The 17928-nt window shown below is 44.3% G+C and overlaps 1 protein-coding gene across 3 annotated transcripts in view; it reads left to right on the forward strand.

Annotated features, from left to right (window-relative positions):
* EML1 (EMAP like 1) overlaps positions 1 to 17928 on the forward strand; it is a 176380-nt gene that overhangs the window by 117583 nt on the left and 40869 nt on the right. For all 3 annotated transcript variants that reach the window (XM_045775381.2, XM_045775383.2, XM_045775385.2), the window contains exon 4: positions 11716 to 11850. In XM_045775381.2, the coding sequence (XP_045631337.2) occupies positions 11716 to 11850 (135 nt within the window). The remainder of the gene's footprint in view (positions 1 to 11715; positions 11851 to 17928) is intronic.

The following is a 17928-nucleotide window of genomic DNA, read 5'->3' on the forward strand; positions in this document are numbered from 1 at the left end:
CTTGTCTATGTTTTCAGGCACTAGAAAATTAAATACCTAATGATAATAGAGTCTAGAAAACCTTAAAGAAATTCTTGTGCAGTGCTAGCCCCCCGACTTGTTACAAGCCCACCGTAGAAGCTTTTAGAGCTCATTACGATGCTAGCTGCCTACCAGGTGCCGGGTCAGGGACCGTGAGCGTGCTCTAGGGCATGCTGGGGCCGCCCGTGGGTCCTCAGGTGTAGATCAGAAGCTGGGCTGTGACTTGGAGGAAAACGTAGCGACCCCATCTTCGCCTCCAAATGTATAGTGTTTGTCCTCTCCCGCAACAAGCCAATTTTCATTGTGTTTTTATCGGAGTTTCATGGACTTATTGTTTGTGAATTTTAAGAAAATTGATTTTGCAGGGCTTTTTAAAACAAAAAATAACATTCTTAGCTTCATGTCCTATCTGTTTAATACTTGCTTGAATCCTTTATTTCTAATCAACATGAAGTGACCTGCATTCTAAATGACGGCAGTAGATATGGACTTTTTTTTTCGTCCAGGTGTCGAAGATTGCCAAGGTTGACTTCACTTTAGGATTCGGATTGCCATCTGTTATAAAACACATGACATTATATCATCTCAACCATTTCTAAGCGTACAATTCAGTAGTGTTAAGTACCGTTGCACATCGTACCACAGCAGATCTCAAGAACTTTTTCATCCTTTTTTTTCTGTTTCTTTTTAAAATTATTTACTTACTTACTTAAATTTTAATTCCGACACAGTTAACATACAGCGTTGTATTAGTTTCGGGTGTACAATGTAGCGATTCAACACTTGCATACACCCCCCGGTGCTCATCAGGACGAGTGCCCTCCTTCATCCCCAGCCCCCACTTCCCCCGTCCCCCACCCACCTCCCCTCTGCTGACCATCAGTTCGAAGAACTTTTTCATCTTGCAAAACTGAATCTCTATACCCATTAAACAGTAATTCCCACCCCCAGCCCTTGGCAGTCACCTTTCTACATTCTGTTTCTGTGATTTTGACTACTTTGGATACTACATATGCATGGAATCAGACAGTATTTGTTTGTCCCTTTGTGACGGAGTCATTTCACTTAGCAACATACCCTTCAGATTCATCCATATTGTAGCATATCACAGGATTTCCTTCTTTATTAAGGCTGCATAACACACACACACACACCCCACCTCTTCTTTATCCAGTCAACCGTTGATGAACACTTGACTTCTTTCCACCTCTTGGCTAATATAAATGATGCTACGATGGACGTGGATTTGCAAATAGCTCTTCAAAATCATGCTTTTAATTCTTTTGGATATGTACCCAGAAGTGGGATTGCTGAGTCATAAGGTAATCCTATTTTTAATGTTTTGAGGAGCCACCATACTGTTTTCCCGAATGGCTACACCATTTTACATACCCACCAATGATGCACAAAGGTTCTAATTTCTTCTCATCCTTGCCAAAAACTTGTTATTTTCTGTTCTTTTGCTAGTGACCATCCTAATGGATATGAGGTGTTATCTCATTGTGGTTTTGATCGGCATTTCTCATAAGTGATAATGAGCATCTTTTTTTTTTTTTTTGAAGTAATCTCTACGTCCAATATGGGGCTTGAACTCATGACCCATGAGATCAAGAGTCACGTACTCTACTGACTGAAGCAGCCAGGTACCCAGATATTGAGCATTTTGTTATATGCTTTTGGGCCATTTGTGTATCTTCTTTGGAGAAATGTCTGTTTAAGCCCTTGGCCCATTTTTAAATCAAATTATTCATTTTTCTGTTATTGTTCCTGAACTGTAGAATTTCCTTACATATTCTGGTTATGGACCCCTTATTAGATATATGATTCGCAAGTATTTCCTCCCATTACATAGGTTGTCTTTTTACTGTATTGATTGTTTCCTTGATGCACAGAAGTTTTTAAGTGTGATGCAGTCCCAAGTGTCTATTTTTGCTTCTGCTGTCACATCCAAGAAATCATTGACAAATACAATGTCCCAAAGCTTTCCCCCTCCATTTTCTTCTGGGAGTTTTATGGTTTTAGGTCGTACATTTAGGTCTTCAATCCCTTTTGAGTTAATTTTTGTGTATTGTCTAAGGTAAGGGTCCAACTTCATTCTATTGCATGTGGATATGCAGTTTTCCCTCTGCCATTTGTTGAAAAGGACTGTCCTTTTCCCGCCATGTGCTCTTGGTTCCCTTGTTGAAAATCATTTGGCCACATACTCAAGGCTTTATTTCTGGGCTCTCTATTCTGTTCCATTGATCTGTATTTCTCTCTTTGTGCTAATAAAGATACCTTACCAACTTGATTACTGTTAACTTGTAGCATATTTTGAAGTCAGGAAGTTTGAGGCCTCCAACTTTGCTCTTCTTTTTCAAGGTTGTTTTGGCTATTTGGGGTCCCTCGAGATTCCTTTTAAATTTTAGGATATTTTTTTCCATTTCTGCAAAAAATACCATGTTGATAGGGGATGCACTGAATCTATAGATCATTTTGGGTAGTATAGACATTTTAACAATATTAGGTCTTCCAATCCATGAAAATGGGATGGGTTTCCACTTATTTATGTCTTCTTTGATTTCTTTTAGCAGTGTTTTATAGTTTTTTGTGTACAGGTCTTTCACTTCTTCAGTTAAATTTATTCCTGAGTATTTTATCCTTTTTGATTCTGCAGCAAATGGGATTTTTCCTTAATTTCCTTTTTTGTGTTAGTTGTTGTTAATGTATAGAATGCAACTGCTTTTTTGTATCCCATAACTTTGCTGAAATTATTTATTAGTTTTAAAGTGTGTGTGTGTGTGTGTGTGTGTGTGTGTGTAATCTTTAGGGCTTTCTACATGTAATAGCATGTCTTCGGCAAATAGAGATAACTTCACTTCTCTCTTTCTAATGGCAATACCTTTCATTTCGTTTTCTTATCTAATTGTGCTGGCTAGGATTTCTAGTACTGTATTGAACAGGAGTGGTGCAAGCGGATCTCCTTGCCTTGTTCCCGATCTTAGAGGAAAAGCTTTTAGTCTTTCACTGTGGCCTATGAGGTTAGCTGTGAGCTTTTCATATATGGCCTTTATTATGTTAAGGTAATTTCCTTCTATTTCTAATTTGTTGAGAGTTTTTAACATGAAAGAACGTTGAGTTTTGTCAAGTGCCTTGTCTGCATCTGTTAAGATAGTGACATGCTGTTTGTCCTTCATCACGTTGATGTGGTGTCTTACGTGGATTTTCATATGTTGACCCATCCTTGCATTGCAGGTTAGGTCCCACCGGGCTATGGTGTAATGGTCCCCTCTTATGCATGGTCTCACTTTCTGCAGTTTCAGTTGCCCATGGTCAACCTCAGTCCCGAAGCACATGACCCTCCTGACATACCACCAGAAAGTCAACAGTAGCCTCACACTATGTCACAGTGCCTACCGCACTCATCTCACTTCATCCCAACACGTAGGCATTTTATCATGTCACATCATCACAAAAAGAAGAGTGAGTAGAGTATAATGAGATATTTTGAGAGACAGAGACTACAGTCACATAACTTTTATTACAGTATATTGTTATAATTGTTCTATTTTATTATTATTGTTGTAGATCTCTTACTATGCCTACTTTATAAATTAAACTTTATCATAGGTATGTGCTTATAGGAAAAAGCTGTGTAAATAGGGTACTATCCACAGTTTCGGGCATCCACTGGGGGTCTTAGAACATGTCCCCCGTGGATAAGGGGGGCTCCTGTTATCCTTTTAAGATGCTGTTGAATTCAGTTTGATAGTATTTTGTTGAGGATTTTTGCTTCAAGCGTCATCAGGGATATTGGTCTATAGTTTTTCTTGCTGTGTCTTTGTCTGGTTTTGGTATCAGAGTAACGCTGGCCTCATAGAATGAGATCGGGAGAATTCCCATCCACCCCCCACCCCCTTCAACTCTTTGAATGACTTTGAGGAGAATTGGTATTAATTCATCTTTCAGTGTTTGGTAGGGTACTCCAGTGATGCCATCTGGCCCTGGGCTTCTCTTTGTTGGAAGAATTTTTTTATTACTGTTTCAATTTCCTTCTAGTTATCGGTCTGTTAGAGTTTTTATTTCTTCCTGATTCAGTCTTGGTAGGTTGTATGATTCGGGGAATTGATCCATTTCTTCTAGGTTATCCAGTTAGTTAGCATGTAAGTGCTCATACTGGTCTCATACAATTCTTTTTCCTTCTGGGACATCAGTTGTAATATCCCCTCTTTCGTTTCTAATTGTGGGTATTTGCATCTCTCTTTTTTCCTTAGTCTAGCTGAGGATTTGTCCATTTTGTTGATCTTTTTAAAAGAGATTTATAGTTTCACCGATTTTTTTCTTTTTTCTATTCTGTTTTGTTTATCTTTGCTCTGATCTTTATTAAGTCCTTACTTTTACTAACTTATGTTCCAGTTCTTCTTTTTTCTAGTTCCTTGGGGTAGAAGTTAGGTGCTTGTTTTGAGATCTTTCTTCTTCTCAATGCACATCTTTACTGCTGTAAACTGCCCTCCTAGGATTGTGTTCTCTGCATCCCACAAGTTTTAGTGTGTTTTGTTTTTATTTTCATTTGCTTCTAGATATTTTCTAAATTCCCTTGTGATTTCTTCTTTGACTCATTGATTGTTCAAGAGCGAGTCCTTCCATTTCAAGAGTAACTTTTTATTTTATTTATTTATTTTTTTGAGAGGGAATGCGCATGCATACACAAGTGCACGTGGAGGGGGAGGGAGAGAATCTTCAGCAGGCTCCACGCCCAGTGTGGAGCCCAACGTGGGGCTCTCACAACCCCAAGATCATGACCTGAGCCGAAATCAAAAGTTGGATGCTTAACCAACTGAGCCACCCAGGCATCCCACAAGAGCAACTTTTTTTTTTTTTAAGATTTTTTTATTTATTTGACAGAGATAGAGACAGCCAGCGAGAGAGGGAACACAAGCAGGGGGAGTGGGAAAGGAAGAAGCAGGCTCATAGCAGAGGAGCCTGATGTGGGGCTCGATCCCATAACGCCGGGATCACGCCCTGAGCCGAAGGCAGATGCTTAACCGCTGTGCCACCCAGGCGCCCCACAAGAGCAACTTTTGAAGTAGCAAATTATTGTGGTGCTTGGCTGGCTCGGTCGGTAGAGCGTTTGACCCTTGATCTTGAGGTCGTAAGCTTGAGCCCTACGTTGGCTCTGGAGACTACTCAAATGAATAAATCTTTTTAAAAAAATAAATAAAGTAGCAAATTATTAATGGAAAAATGAGATTCTTTCCCTTTATTCTTAGATAAAACAGAATGTTATCATTTATACCTCATATATTTGGAATTTATATAAAATAAAAAAATTTTCAAGGCAAAAAATAAAAGTAAAAATTGAAATGCAAATATAATTCCTAGCTTTCAGTTCATTTCACAAAAGCTTACGTCCAGCATTCGCGCTCTTTGATTTTGTAGAATTCTCTATGTTTGGTCCAAAGTAACTTTGATGTAGTGCGATAATGCCTTCTCTTTATAGACTATTTACAGTTTTCTTAGACCTTGTAGGATTAATTGGCATGATTGCTAGAATTCCTGGCAAATTGTATTTTCAGTTCTAGTGTTCGACACATGTATTCAGGGCAGGGTAAGGCTGGGGAATGAGGTTTCTGAAACTGACCACAGAAGTGAGGCTGGGCTATGGAATTGGATGGACACTTTCCCCAGGGTGTGAAAAAGCAAGGACATCAGTGGGTACTTTGGGTCCCCTCTAAGTCAGTGATGAGGGCAGAAACCATTCTTCGATGATAATAAAAGCCTTCAAAGTACCAGGTTTTTAACATTGGTATCACTAATCCTCAAAATGACTTGCAAGGTAGATATTATTATTTCTGTTACAAGAAGACCAAAGCTCAGAGAAGTGAGGTAACGCCCCCAGGTCCCACGGGCACAGAGCTGGGAAGGGGCTCGGACCCAGATTCACGTGCACCCAGAGTTCACGCTCCTACCGCTACGCTAGGCTGCTTCCCGCAAGATGTCCAGGTCAGCACTTACATCGACTCCTAAAAAGTGCTCGATACAGTTACTGTTTGGAAGTGATCCCTTGTGTATGCCCCACGCTGTCTGCGTGCTGCTGTCAGGAGCAGCGATGTTCCGAGATGCCCCCGTGGGTGCCGACGGGAGCAGCTGCAGAGACTTCTGGCAGCAAGTCTGAGAGATAGGACTGCTGGGTACTCAGGGGCTCAGGGGCTGGACTCCAAGGACAGAACTGGCCATCTGCCGTGAGCAGAGACCTGGGTCCTCTGCCCGCTGTGTCAGCCTTACATGCAAGAGCTCGTGACTGGTGATTGCTCTCAGCAAGATTATCTTGGGAGGAGAGTTATTGGTAGCCATCATAGTGTGTGCATGTATACGTGTTCACACTTAAACAATAACCTTCCTTCCAGAAATATTCTAAAGCCTCTGTAGATACTTCTTTTTAACTTACAGAATAATCAGTTTGGTTCATCTGATAAACTGTTGTCCAGCAGCCAACCAGAAATCCATGGTTTTCTAGAGTGAGTGTCCAAGACTACTGGCTTTCAGGGTAGAACATAGTGGATCATTAATTTTGTTTCTCTGGCTTTTATGGGCGTCCATGGATGTGAGTTCCCATCCACTCGGATGTTGGAAACCCAAACAGTAGCATCCAATTATTCCTCTGCGGTCAAGTTCCTATAGATCTCTCATTAGGAGAGAATTCTGAAAAGAGCAAGAAGCACACTGGGCATTCTGAATATTAGGAATAAAATAGCTTCCAGGACGTTTCAAATATGTTTACAATCATGCGGGAATTTTTCTATAATCAGAGTTCCAAATTAACCAAGTCGGGGCATCTGCAGTGGGTGGATGGGTATATGTTTGTTTTCTTTCCTCTGGGGTTTTTTCAGCCTAGTGCTTAAGAACAAAATCTCCTTTGGAAATTGTCCAGCACCCAGCAGTTGTGCTTTGTGTTGCCAATTAAGACTTCGATTGGGGGCTCGATTTGGAATCCTTGGGAAAAGCTTTGTTTCCATTAGTCAAAGGAAAAAAGGCAGAAAATCCGGGGAAGACATTGTAGGTCATACCTTGCTCAGTGGGGATGCTGACGCTGACAATAGAATAACATTTCCACGGGCTCAAAACAGAGACAATAACTCATTCTTTCAGCTCCTAAGCAGAGTTTTACAATAGGGCAGAGCTGTGAGAAGAGAGATCAAAAGAACAAAACCGGTACAAAACAGAGCATTATTTTAAAAATGCTCTGTTCCAAGTGTAAAATAGGGTGGTAAACATCTCTTGCTTCAAATAAACAGCTGACGGTCCTTTGGAAAAATGATTACACTTGTTAGAAAGACCCATTTGTAAATGCACCAGTCGGTGCTGGACACGCACACAATTTCAAAAGTAGAAAAGTGAAATTTGATTTTCCAGGGTTTTTTAAATTATTACTTCTGATATATTTCCTTATCACTGAGATCCCTTGAAATGTAGGTGTTAAACTCACGTTTTGAGTCTGTTTCTGTAGCAAAATAGAGATAGAGTCATTCTGTCATTGAACGAAGGAAGATGAAGTTGGCACCTGTCCCCTTATCAGAAGTGACGCAGTCACCCCTCTGGGCTCAAGGAGCTGGATTTGCATGGTAGAAGAGAAACTTATTCTGAAGACCCATCAGATTCTCTAACACCACCAGCCTTCCTAGGAAATGACTTGGTTTCTGCCACAAAGATACAGTGGAAGAGAGGGAGATAAGAGCATTTTGTAATTACTCAAGTGAGTGATCTCCTGCAAGAATTGTAACTTGCCGGGGCGCCTGGGTGGCTGAGTCAGTTAGGTGTCTGCCTTTGGCTCAGGTCATGATCTCAGGGTCCTGGGATTGAGTCCCCACGTCAAGCCTTCCTGTTCAGTGGGGAGTCTGCTTCTCCTCCTCACTCTGCCTCTGTGCTCTCCCTCTCTTAAATAAATAAATATAATCCTAAAAAAAAAAAAGAATTGTAACTTGCAGGACAAACACCAGATTGGTCCTGGCCCATGTTGACTCACCAGGGCTCAGCCCAGCTCCCAGTGTACAGTCAATGCCTCATACGTATTTGTTGAGTGGATAATTGTTCCGATGATGATTGTCATCACCCCGGCTGTCATGACAGATGACATCATCAGAAAATCTCTGGTGGTACACAAGAGACACTGGTCAGATTTCTGTTTTTTCTTTTGTAAACGTTTGGGATCTTCTTGCACAATTTTGGAAAACCAATCCTTGATTCCAAATCACTAATGAGAGAAAGACATAATTGTAGCTTGTTATGCTTAGAGTTACTATCTAACCGTAGGAAGAAAGCTTGCCACCAGTCTCCCTTGCAGAAACTTTTATTAAGTCTAAAATTTAGTTTAAATTGGCAAAAACCATCGAATGGGTATGGAATGGAATGCAAAGAACCATTGTATTTGCAGAACTTGGAAGGTTTTTGGTTTGGAAGTGCGGGTAGAGACCAGAAGGGAAAAGAAGAAATGATGCTGTCCGTGCATTTCTACACCAAAAATATTTTACTTGCCTTAACTGCTAAAAAATGTTCTCCACTACTGTACAGTCTCTCACAAGCCACTTCTACCACTTTCAAAATGAAGAGCAGTATTTTTCCCGTGCTGTCCAGAGGGAACATAACTTCTCTGATATTCCCTGCTGGTTATTGAAGGAGGCTTCTCGCAGTGAGTGTACAGTCTTACTCCTTCTGGCTGCCCTTGATCCTGTGAATGTCTGGTCTTCCAGCTTTATTTTCCGTCCTTCACTTGGAGTCCTGGTAAATCCTCTTTAATTCCTAAGAGCTCTGGGCTCTCAAAAGGAAATATCTTGTTTTTTCTGTGTATACAACAATAGTTTTTTTTTTAAAAGCTTAACATTTTAATGCAAATGTGCAAATGATAACTATCTGGGAAGAGCTGTGATGAATTCTATCCAAGGCTGTCTCCGCAGAGAAGGAAATGTTCTCCACTTGGATGTGTGGTGTGTGTTCTGTTATTTATTGAAGCTTACCAAAATATTTTCCCACGCTCTTGTTGTTGCTCTCAGCTTCTTCCGCTTTGTCTCTGTGGCTCTGATGCGTAGATCGAACAGGTCTGTGAGTCTGCTGAGTGCATGCGGACCAAGTAGACGGATTCGCAGGTCCTTAGCTTGATTTCACAGCGCGGGAGCGTGAGGGCCCGTTGGCGTCGCGGCAGGGAGGTCTGCGGTGTCTCTGTTGGCCCCGCCTCAAATCCTGTGACCACGTTAATTATTGACGTTTGTTGGACGTTTAGATGTTCGGCAGGTCCTCGGCCCCGTGTACGTGGGTGTCGCATGAAGTGTAGGCAGTCCTGAGTAGGACGCCCAGCAGAGAGAGCAAGGAGGAAGTAATCCCAGACGAGCTGCCACATCCCCGAATGTGTGTCCTCATCTCTATAAGGGGGATCACGCCGCCTTTGCCAGGGGCTAAATGAAATCACATATGCCAGCCGCGCAGTTCTTTGCGTGTGTGGCCCGTCCCTGCCACCTGCTAACTCCATGTTTCCATCACTGCTGTCCCCTGGTAGCTCTTCTGGCTGCTAAGCTCAGCGTTATTAAAAAATCGGTTAACGTTTGCTCTAATTGATGAAGAGTCATGGTTTTTCAGTTCTGTAAGGGTGTTTTATCCCAGTCTTTAAGTTGCCGTGAACTTGCCATGAACTCCCCTAAGGACACCACGCAGGTGACGCTCTGGGCTGGTGGCTCGGCTGCTCCCAGGGGGCCACCAGGGGCTGGGCAGCGTGCCTCCGAGCCCCGTGCCAGATGCTTGGCAGAGAAGATCCCGTGAAATTAAATCAGCTCGGTGTTTCTCGTCTCTGGAAGAAATTGAACTTTAAGCACAAAGGTTTCTATCATTTTTAGACCTCAGTCCCAAATTTCAGAAATGCAGTGCTCTCCTAAGATCTATAATTTCCTTGTCCCCAAATTGAGCGTTCTAAAAATGCACGTTTTTGACCTTGAGGCATGCCCGTTCAGATCTGGTGATGTAAACCAGAGCTTCCTTAGTTACCAGAAAGTCTACGCAGAAAACATATTCATGTCATCACGATTACGGTCACGTTATTTGTATTTGCTCACCCAGAGAGCAAGATGGTTTTCAAAAGCTGATACACCATGCAGTCTTATAAAAAATGCTAAGAGATTCTTTGCTGAGTGGTGGGTGGTTCCAAAGGGAAAGGGACTGAAACTGGCCTGAAGGAAGGGGGTGAGGACAGAAGAAGAGTGGGTGGGGGGCTACTGAGAAGTCCTAGTGCCTGGCTGTCATTAGGAGAAAGGGGGGCTCGGACCTTCGCCCCAGGAGTGTAGCCTTGGTCTCAAATCCCTTGGTTCCCGTGTCCCCCTGGTTGAAATGTGGTCTGATCTGCCACCTCCCTGGGCCCATTCTCTCGGCAGCCACCTGGCCCTTCTGCCTTGTCCCTATTTCCACCTGCAGCCCCAGTGCCACCTGGACCCTGCTTCTTCCCACCTGTGGCCCCCTCCTGGCTTCCTCCTCCCCACCTCTCTAGCCTTCTCTGCCACCTAGCTCCCATGCCTGGGGCAGACCCTCCACCCCCAGCCCCAGCCCGGGACTGGCACCGCCAGCCAGCCCTCTCCTCCTTTCTACAGAGCAGGCGCTGCGTTAGAACACCTCCTGTCTCTTCCTGTGACAGGCTCACAGTGTGATAGTCCCGTTTATTGACTCATTTATTCCATCTTTTTTCATTGAGTAAGTATCAAGCTTCACTAGCTCTCGAAGTATGTAGGAATGATCAGTGAGATAGGGTCCCCAGGAATGTGTGGCCTGGTGATGAGGATACGACCTTCACAGGGATGCCTGTAATACACGTTTCACCTGCAGCCCCTGTGCTGGCTGACCTACCCTTCATGCCACGCGGGCCTTTCTTTTCCCTAGGACGTCTCTTCCCGACTGTGTAATGACAATACATTCAAGCCGTTCATTTGATCTCTCCCAGAAACTCCCAGTCTTCAGGGAATCTTCCCAGACATCGCCCCTGGACCCCGCAGCAGTCTAGCTCCCCCTGGTTACACTTGCATGGGCGCTGCCTGCAAACAACAGCATCGTACAGGGGCTGGAGTGTTTCTGTCATTAGCGGGGTGTCCTATTTGCTTTTGTCCTACATGTGCCTTTAGAGCAGAGTTCCTGCGTGTCAGCACTGCCAACTCTGGGGGCTGGGTGGCTCCTTGTCGCGGGGCTGTCCTGCAAGTTGTAGCGCGTTCAGCAGCATCCCTGGCCTCTCTACCTCCTGGACACCAGGAGCAGCCCTCTCCCCCCTGTTGGGACCATCACAGATGTCTCCAGACATTGCCGAATGCCCTCTGGGGGAGTCACCCCTGGTTAAGCACCCGTGGTTTAAATGGAAGCCTGCTCCGGTGCTGGCTACTCCCAGCAAAGCCCCTGCAACGCTTTCAGATAGGGTCATTGGCGATCTTCCCTTTCGGCGTCTGCTGGGACACTGAACTGTGTGCCAATTGCTACTGTTCCGAAGTCCGTGAGCAGAGGCATTGATTCCAAGTGAAATCCGTACAGGCATACAGACACAGAGGGAGAGACGGACACTCTATAGTTAGGAATTTAGAGCCACGCTCTTAAATATCCATGTGGAAGTACGATGTTCTATGTAATATATTTTTATACGCGGCAATAAAATAAAATCGCCCTGTTAAGAATTTCATTGCCCTTTACATCTCACTGTAGTACCGTCAAGAGGACCAGCTCCTCCGAGCGAGTGTCTCCCGGCGGTCGGAGGGAAAGCTACGGCGACTCCAAAGGAAACCGAAACCGGACGGGATCCACGAGCAGCTCTTCCAGTGGCAAGAAGAACAGTGAGAGGTAAGGGGCGTCTTCTCTGCTGGTCCTGCCGTCTGGATGTTTTGTCACCTCTTTTCCCCAGAGATGAATCAGAAGATCCCCACACGCACACGAGCGCCAAGCTCGCCCCAGCAGACAGGCCTTCTCCTGAGAGCGTTGGGGGCACTGATCCAGGGGCCGCTGGAGGCGGCCGCTCGTCATAGCGCCCACCAATCGTTGTCCAGGTAGGAGGTGAGAACTTGAAATCCCAGCACCCTGATGCAGACAGAAATAGCTCCTGAGAATTTGCTTAGCACCAAATCCAAGGAACTGGGGAAGCCATTCTGAATTTCCGTACAGAGCTTTTTATACTTCTAGTATGTTCTGCCGCCATTTTGAAATTAATTTCAGTGGGTTGTTTGACTTTGTCAGCAGTACTTTCCAAGATAGACTGGGTGAAAAGTTGAAGTTTTATCATTTGTCAGAAACCATTTTTAATACTGAGCTGACACCAGAAATAGGACCCTTTCTTTCTGGTTTTACGAAATACGCTTACTTCTAATTATGAATTTTCCCTTTGAGGTTAATTTATAATGGATTATGATAAACACCTACACAACTAATAGTAACCTTTTATTAGTGAAAGCTAATGTTGGTGTTGTAATGGCCTGTTTCCCATTTATGCATGTGTGGGGCCGAGGAGACCGGTCTCTCTGGGCGGACACCTGACGCTGTACTTTATTCCCTCTTTTTAAACATTGTGCTTTAATTTTACTCTCTCTCTATTGAGCAAGGCTGAGGAAGGAATTTCAGCTTCACAGGCTAAACATGGCTTCCCCCCCCAAATGTTTATGTAAGGAGAAGGCTTAGTCATAAAGCAGTCGACTCCAACCCACAGGCTGTAAAGATTCCAAGTTTGTAAATCCACTCTGATTCACTCCTGTAAGGAAGCTTAAATTCTTTTTCAGTTTTATTCCTCAAAGATATCTTCTGTAGAAAAGATGCGGACGCTTCCCCCATCTGTACCAGGTTAGGGCCACCTGTCGTGGATTAGCAGTCTCGGAGACCACTCACATGGGCTTCTGTCTTCTAATTTAGACTGTTAGTACTTCTTATCAGAAGATTATGCTAATTGGACGGTAATACCTTAGAAATAAGGCCGCATGGCAACGTTGGCGGTAGGGTGTTAAACGGGTCATGCTGCGGCCCGTCGGGCTTCTCTGTATTTAGGGTAAGCTTGGAGGTTGGCCCTGAAATGTCTAGATCTTGGCAGTTCTTAAAAACTTGGCTCCTTCTCTGCACATCTGATTTTTATTAAGAATTTCCAAAAAGCATCTGCATTGTGCAAACTCCAGATCTGTTTTATCTTTTTAAATCCTACGGCGTTGATAAATGCACTGGGTAAATATTTCCATAAAAGATATTTGCAAAGGGTTTTGTTCGGTTTGCTTTTGTTTTTAATGCCACGGTAGGAAATTTTGATTTGGAAATGAGGGATGGGGAAAATTTACTCATCATTTTCTAAAAATAACTCCAGCAATGGAACATGTCCATTTAAAAATAAAACCTTTATTTTGTTAGGACCCAGGAAAAGCTGAGGTCTGCATAGCACTGGACAGGTTGAGTTGTATGCACCTGAAAAAGAAAGTTCTTGCCTTCTCATAGGTAATTGCTGGTGTTGGGAGATACCTTCAGGGGTCCGTGGGAATAATAGCCCAGTAACTGAGACAGGAAGAAGCAGCACCGAGAAGCAGGAGCAGTGAAGGCCAAACTGGTGATTCAGTCTCTGCCTGACTCTTTCCTTCCTTCTTCTTCTCCCTTCCACTGTGAGCAGGCCCCCTCCTGGGCTCTGTTCATCTGGCCCCAAAACAAAGCTGGGAGTCCCATGGACCGATGCCCAATGGCCGGGACTTAACTCGTGCAGAGAAAGGTGGAGGGAGGTGGCCTGACCTAACCCTCTTTGAAACACCATGGTCTTCAGTGGTCTAAGACGGTGTGATCTCTGCCTTATCACTCTGATGTGTGTGTCTGTCCATGGTTCCAGGATGCCGTCCTACATTTTCAGAGTTTGTCTTCTTCAGTTACTGGGGACAGCAAGACAAAATGGAAAAAGCACAGGCCCTGGAGTAAAAGAAAGGTCTGGGTTTGTAAACCAGGAACTTGTCCAAGCCGCAGCTTTCGCCTCAGTGCGTGAGGGATCGCATACCCAATCACCTTGAATCTTATCATCGAACTGACTAGGAGGAGAACCCCCAGCCCAGGGCTTGGCACCCGGTCACCAGCATCACGGTGGTGGCAGCTGTTAGAGAGCCAGACCTGAGCAGAGCACAGGAGAATAATTGATGAGGCTTTCAGAAACCGGGAGCTTTCTTTCCCCCACTTGTAAGATAAGGGAGTTACATGGTGGCAGAAGCGATTAGTCTTGTTTCTGGTCTGACACACATTCACTGATGTTCACGTGAGTGACGCAGTCTCAGGAGAGCAACCCGAGTTCTGGCAAGATCTAGAAAGAAAGTGTGACACGTCCGCATGGTTGTCCGCATCACATCAGAGCTAGAGGGGCTGCAGGCCATGCATGGCCCCCGGGCGAGCTGGTCAGGATGCAAGGGAAGGAGAGGGGCACAGGCGTGACTTTGGATCAGTCCCGGGTTGTGCAGGAGGCACGTCGTGCCCCCTCGCCGGTGCGGTAACTTGGGAGAAGCAGACTCTTGGCTCCGGAGCTCACGTTACCGCACACCATATGCAGAGCTGTCTTCAGCGCAGGTGGCCCTTGTACGAAAATTGGAAAAAGCCTCCTCTCACTCCAGGAAAACAGTCCCACGTCAGCATATATAGTTCTCGATGATAATCATGGCAGATATAAACTACTCCGTATACATTGTCTGAATCTTCATGTCGAACATAAAATAATAGTGTTCTTGAGGTCCTCCACACTCACGTTTTCCGAGATAGACTGATTTACTTAAAAAATAATGGCCTGTTTTGCTTTCATAGAATCCCTGCTCTTTTATGAGTTTCAGTGTTCCTGCATCTCATTTTCTCTGGAAATGGTCACTGGGTTTGACGGTCGTTCTTGTGACATTGTAGACTTTTGTCTTAGAGCGCTTAACCTCGTAAAAGAGTCTGCTTATAACAACAGCGCCTCATCTTTGCCCTGACAAACTTCCATCAAAGCAATATACGGCAATGTAATATTTACTCTATGTATTATCGATGATAAATACTAACAGGTACATACTGATTTGTGTCGTAATGACGTACTTGTTAAATTTAAATAGGAAATCAACAGTAACATTCTGATGAACTACTTGTTAACTAACACAGCCACTATACTAACCCAATAGGGGTTTTTTTAATTTAAAAAAAGTGCTTTGTATCGGACAGAAAAACAGCTACTACTTAGAATGCAGTTTGTTAAATGTTGCTAGACCGATTGTTTCAATTAGAAAACCGGTCCCCCCTTTGTAATTCTGACTGCAATGACATGTATCAGCTTTGTAAACTGGACACTTTGTTTCCATCAAAAAGTTGTTGTAATGGGCTCATTTTGTTAGAACAAGAAATGTTTTCAGCCATCTGCTGGAAACCTTGTTAGAACACACATTTATTATTAAAAAAAACACAAAAACCACACATTTAAACTCCCCATCTTGAGAGTCAACAAAAGTGAAAAAAAAAAAAAAACACTTCAAAATAACAAAGATGTGACAATGTCCCCTTAGAGGCTGTTTTGTGTTGAACAACCTGAACACCCGTACCAGCCGTTTTGTCCAGAACCCTGAGCCGGAGACTCTGAGCTCCATCCTTCCTAAAGTTCTAGTGTTCGATGAAATACTCTTTTCAATGACACCTCGAGGTCCTCAGGGCTCACGTTTGCTCTTTGACTTCAGCATCACTGATAGTGTAATCCGAAACTTCATCCTCAGCCTGGGGCAAGGCCCCTCACCTGCCTGCTCCCATCTTCTCTTGTGTCCTGATACTCACGCCTCTCTAACACCAGCTCTCACTTGTCCCCAGCAAGAATTTTCTCTTCGAGATAATTGATTTATTACACAAGTAACGTGTGTGCCCCAATGATCAAACCCAGTCTTAATTAAAGCAACGCAAATCTAAGTAAGAAGATAGTATATTTAGAAAAACCTTTATTGGGGCGCCTGGATGGCACAGCGGTTAAGCGTCTGCCTTCGGCTCAGGGCGTGATCCCGGCGTTATGGGATCGAGCCCCACATCAGGCTCCTCCTCTATGAGCCTGCTTCTTCCTTTCCCACTCCCCCTGCTTGTGTTCCCTGTCTCACTGGCTGTCTCTATCTCTGTCAAATAAATTAATAAAATCTTTAAAAAAAAGAAGAAGAAGAAGAAGAAAAACCTTTATTATATAAGGGCGCCTGGGTGGCTCAGTTGGTTAAGCATCTTATTCTCGATTTCAGCTCAGGTCATGATCTCATGGGTCTTGAGATCGAGCCCTGCGTCAGGCTCCATGCTCAACGCAGAGTCTGCTTATCCCTGTCCCTTTCCCTCTGGAACCCCCCCCCCGCCGCCGCCAATCTCTCTCTCTCTAATAAATAAAATCTTTTTAAAAATCCTTGTTGTATTATAAAGCACAGATCCCCCCCAAAAAAGAAAAAAACACAAATATATAGCTTAATGAATTACACCTGCTAGCACTTAGAAGTGGAGGGTTTCCCCTTCTCCTGAGTGACGCGTATGTGTCTGGAGATTTGGCAGAGGTCGCTGGTTGGGTACATTTGGAGGACCTCCAGCCGATCCTTCAGGACCCAGCTCAGGGTGCCCCTTTCTCTGGGAAGCCTGCCCTGGCTCTTTGGTCTGAGTTAGTTGCCTTTCTGATTGCTTTGTATCTGCTCATTCGCCTTACCTGTAACTCTCTCCCCCCTCGCCCTGTGCCCACACGTGCCCCTTGCCCTCCTTGGAGCTTTGGGAAAGCAGAAGCTGTCCCTTGTTATTCTTTGTATCCCTAGCACTTCACACAGGCCCTGGCACACAGCAACTGCCCAATAAATACTTGCAGCATGAATGAAAGAATATATATGTTTAATTTTTTTTAAAGTCCTTTAAGAACCATGTAAACAGCACCACCTACTGGTGGATACATTTGACACTGCGCTTCAGATTCCGAAACCTTTCCCGTTGGAAATGAGGTGACTTCAGTGAAGCATCTTCCCTTTACGGGAAAGGTGGTTCACTCCCCAAGCCATGGGGTCACTTATGTTTTCATAAGTGTTAAAATAATAGGTGCTAATATTCTGTATGTTGTTATAGTTAGGAGGCTGGCAGGCAGAGAGCCTGGAAATCCGTGTAGGTTCTTACCAGTGAAATTTGGAGGAAGAGGGAAGTGATCACCGCCGTGTCCTGGGCGCTCTGTGACACACTTTATCTGATCTGGCCTGTACCTGACAGTGGATTTAGTCCCATTTTGTAGATGAAAGAAAGTAAGACTGGCCCGCACCGACTGCAGATCGAGCTGACTTCAGAATCTGGGCTCGTTCTGCCGCATTAAGCTGGAGGCATTGGTTGGAAATTCTGTGTAGCAGTTTTGGTCCCCAGCGAGGTCTCCAGTGACTTCTAAACTCTTTTAGATGGTTCTTAAATGACCTTCTTTCCAGTAGAAAGCCATTTAAGGGCTTTTGTAATGGAGAATCATTACTTACACGTAAAGTATTTTGATTTCCAGGGGAAATGTTATGTCAAGTGAGATCCTTTTCAAAAGGACTCGTGATATGGATGCCAAGAACGACAGTTTTTATAGGCGAATACATTTCAGGGAAATAACACGTTTGACTTTGGAATGGCGTCCTCCTTGATGGAGCCTAGTAACCGTTTTCAAAAGCAAGTATCTCTCCTCAAACCGCATTTGATGCGTGTTGGCTCTGCTCTAATATTGGTCTCCCAGGGGTCCCCGTGACACATGGCACTCGGGGGTCAGACCTGGAGTGCGCAGGACCTGGGACTCTGAGCCCCCTTGCAGGCACGTGGGGCAAATTAGGTAACAGATAAGGAAGTGCCGAGTGCAGATCCCAGCGCAGAGGAGGAGCACGGCGAGTAGGGGTCGAATAGGAGAGAGCAAGTTCCGCACCAGACTCCCCTCCTTACACACCCTCCGCC

The sequence above is a fragment of the Ursus americanus genome, chromosome 26 (assembly GCF_024610735.1).
Source record: "Ursus americanus isolate L20-20 chromosome 26, mUrsAme1.1.p, whole genome shotgun sequence".
Classification (NCBI taxonomy): Eukaryota; Metazoa; Chordata; class Mammalia; order Carnivora; family Ursidae; genus Ursus; species Ursus americanus.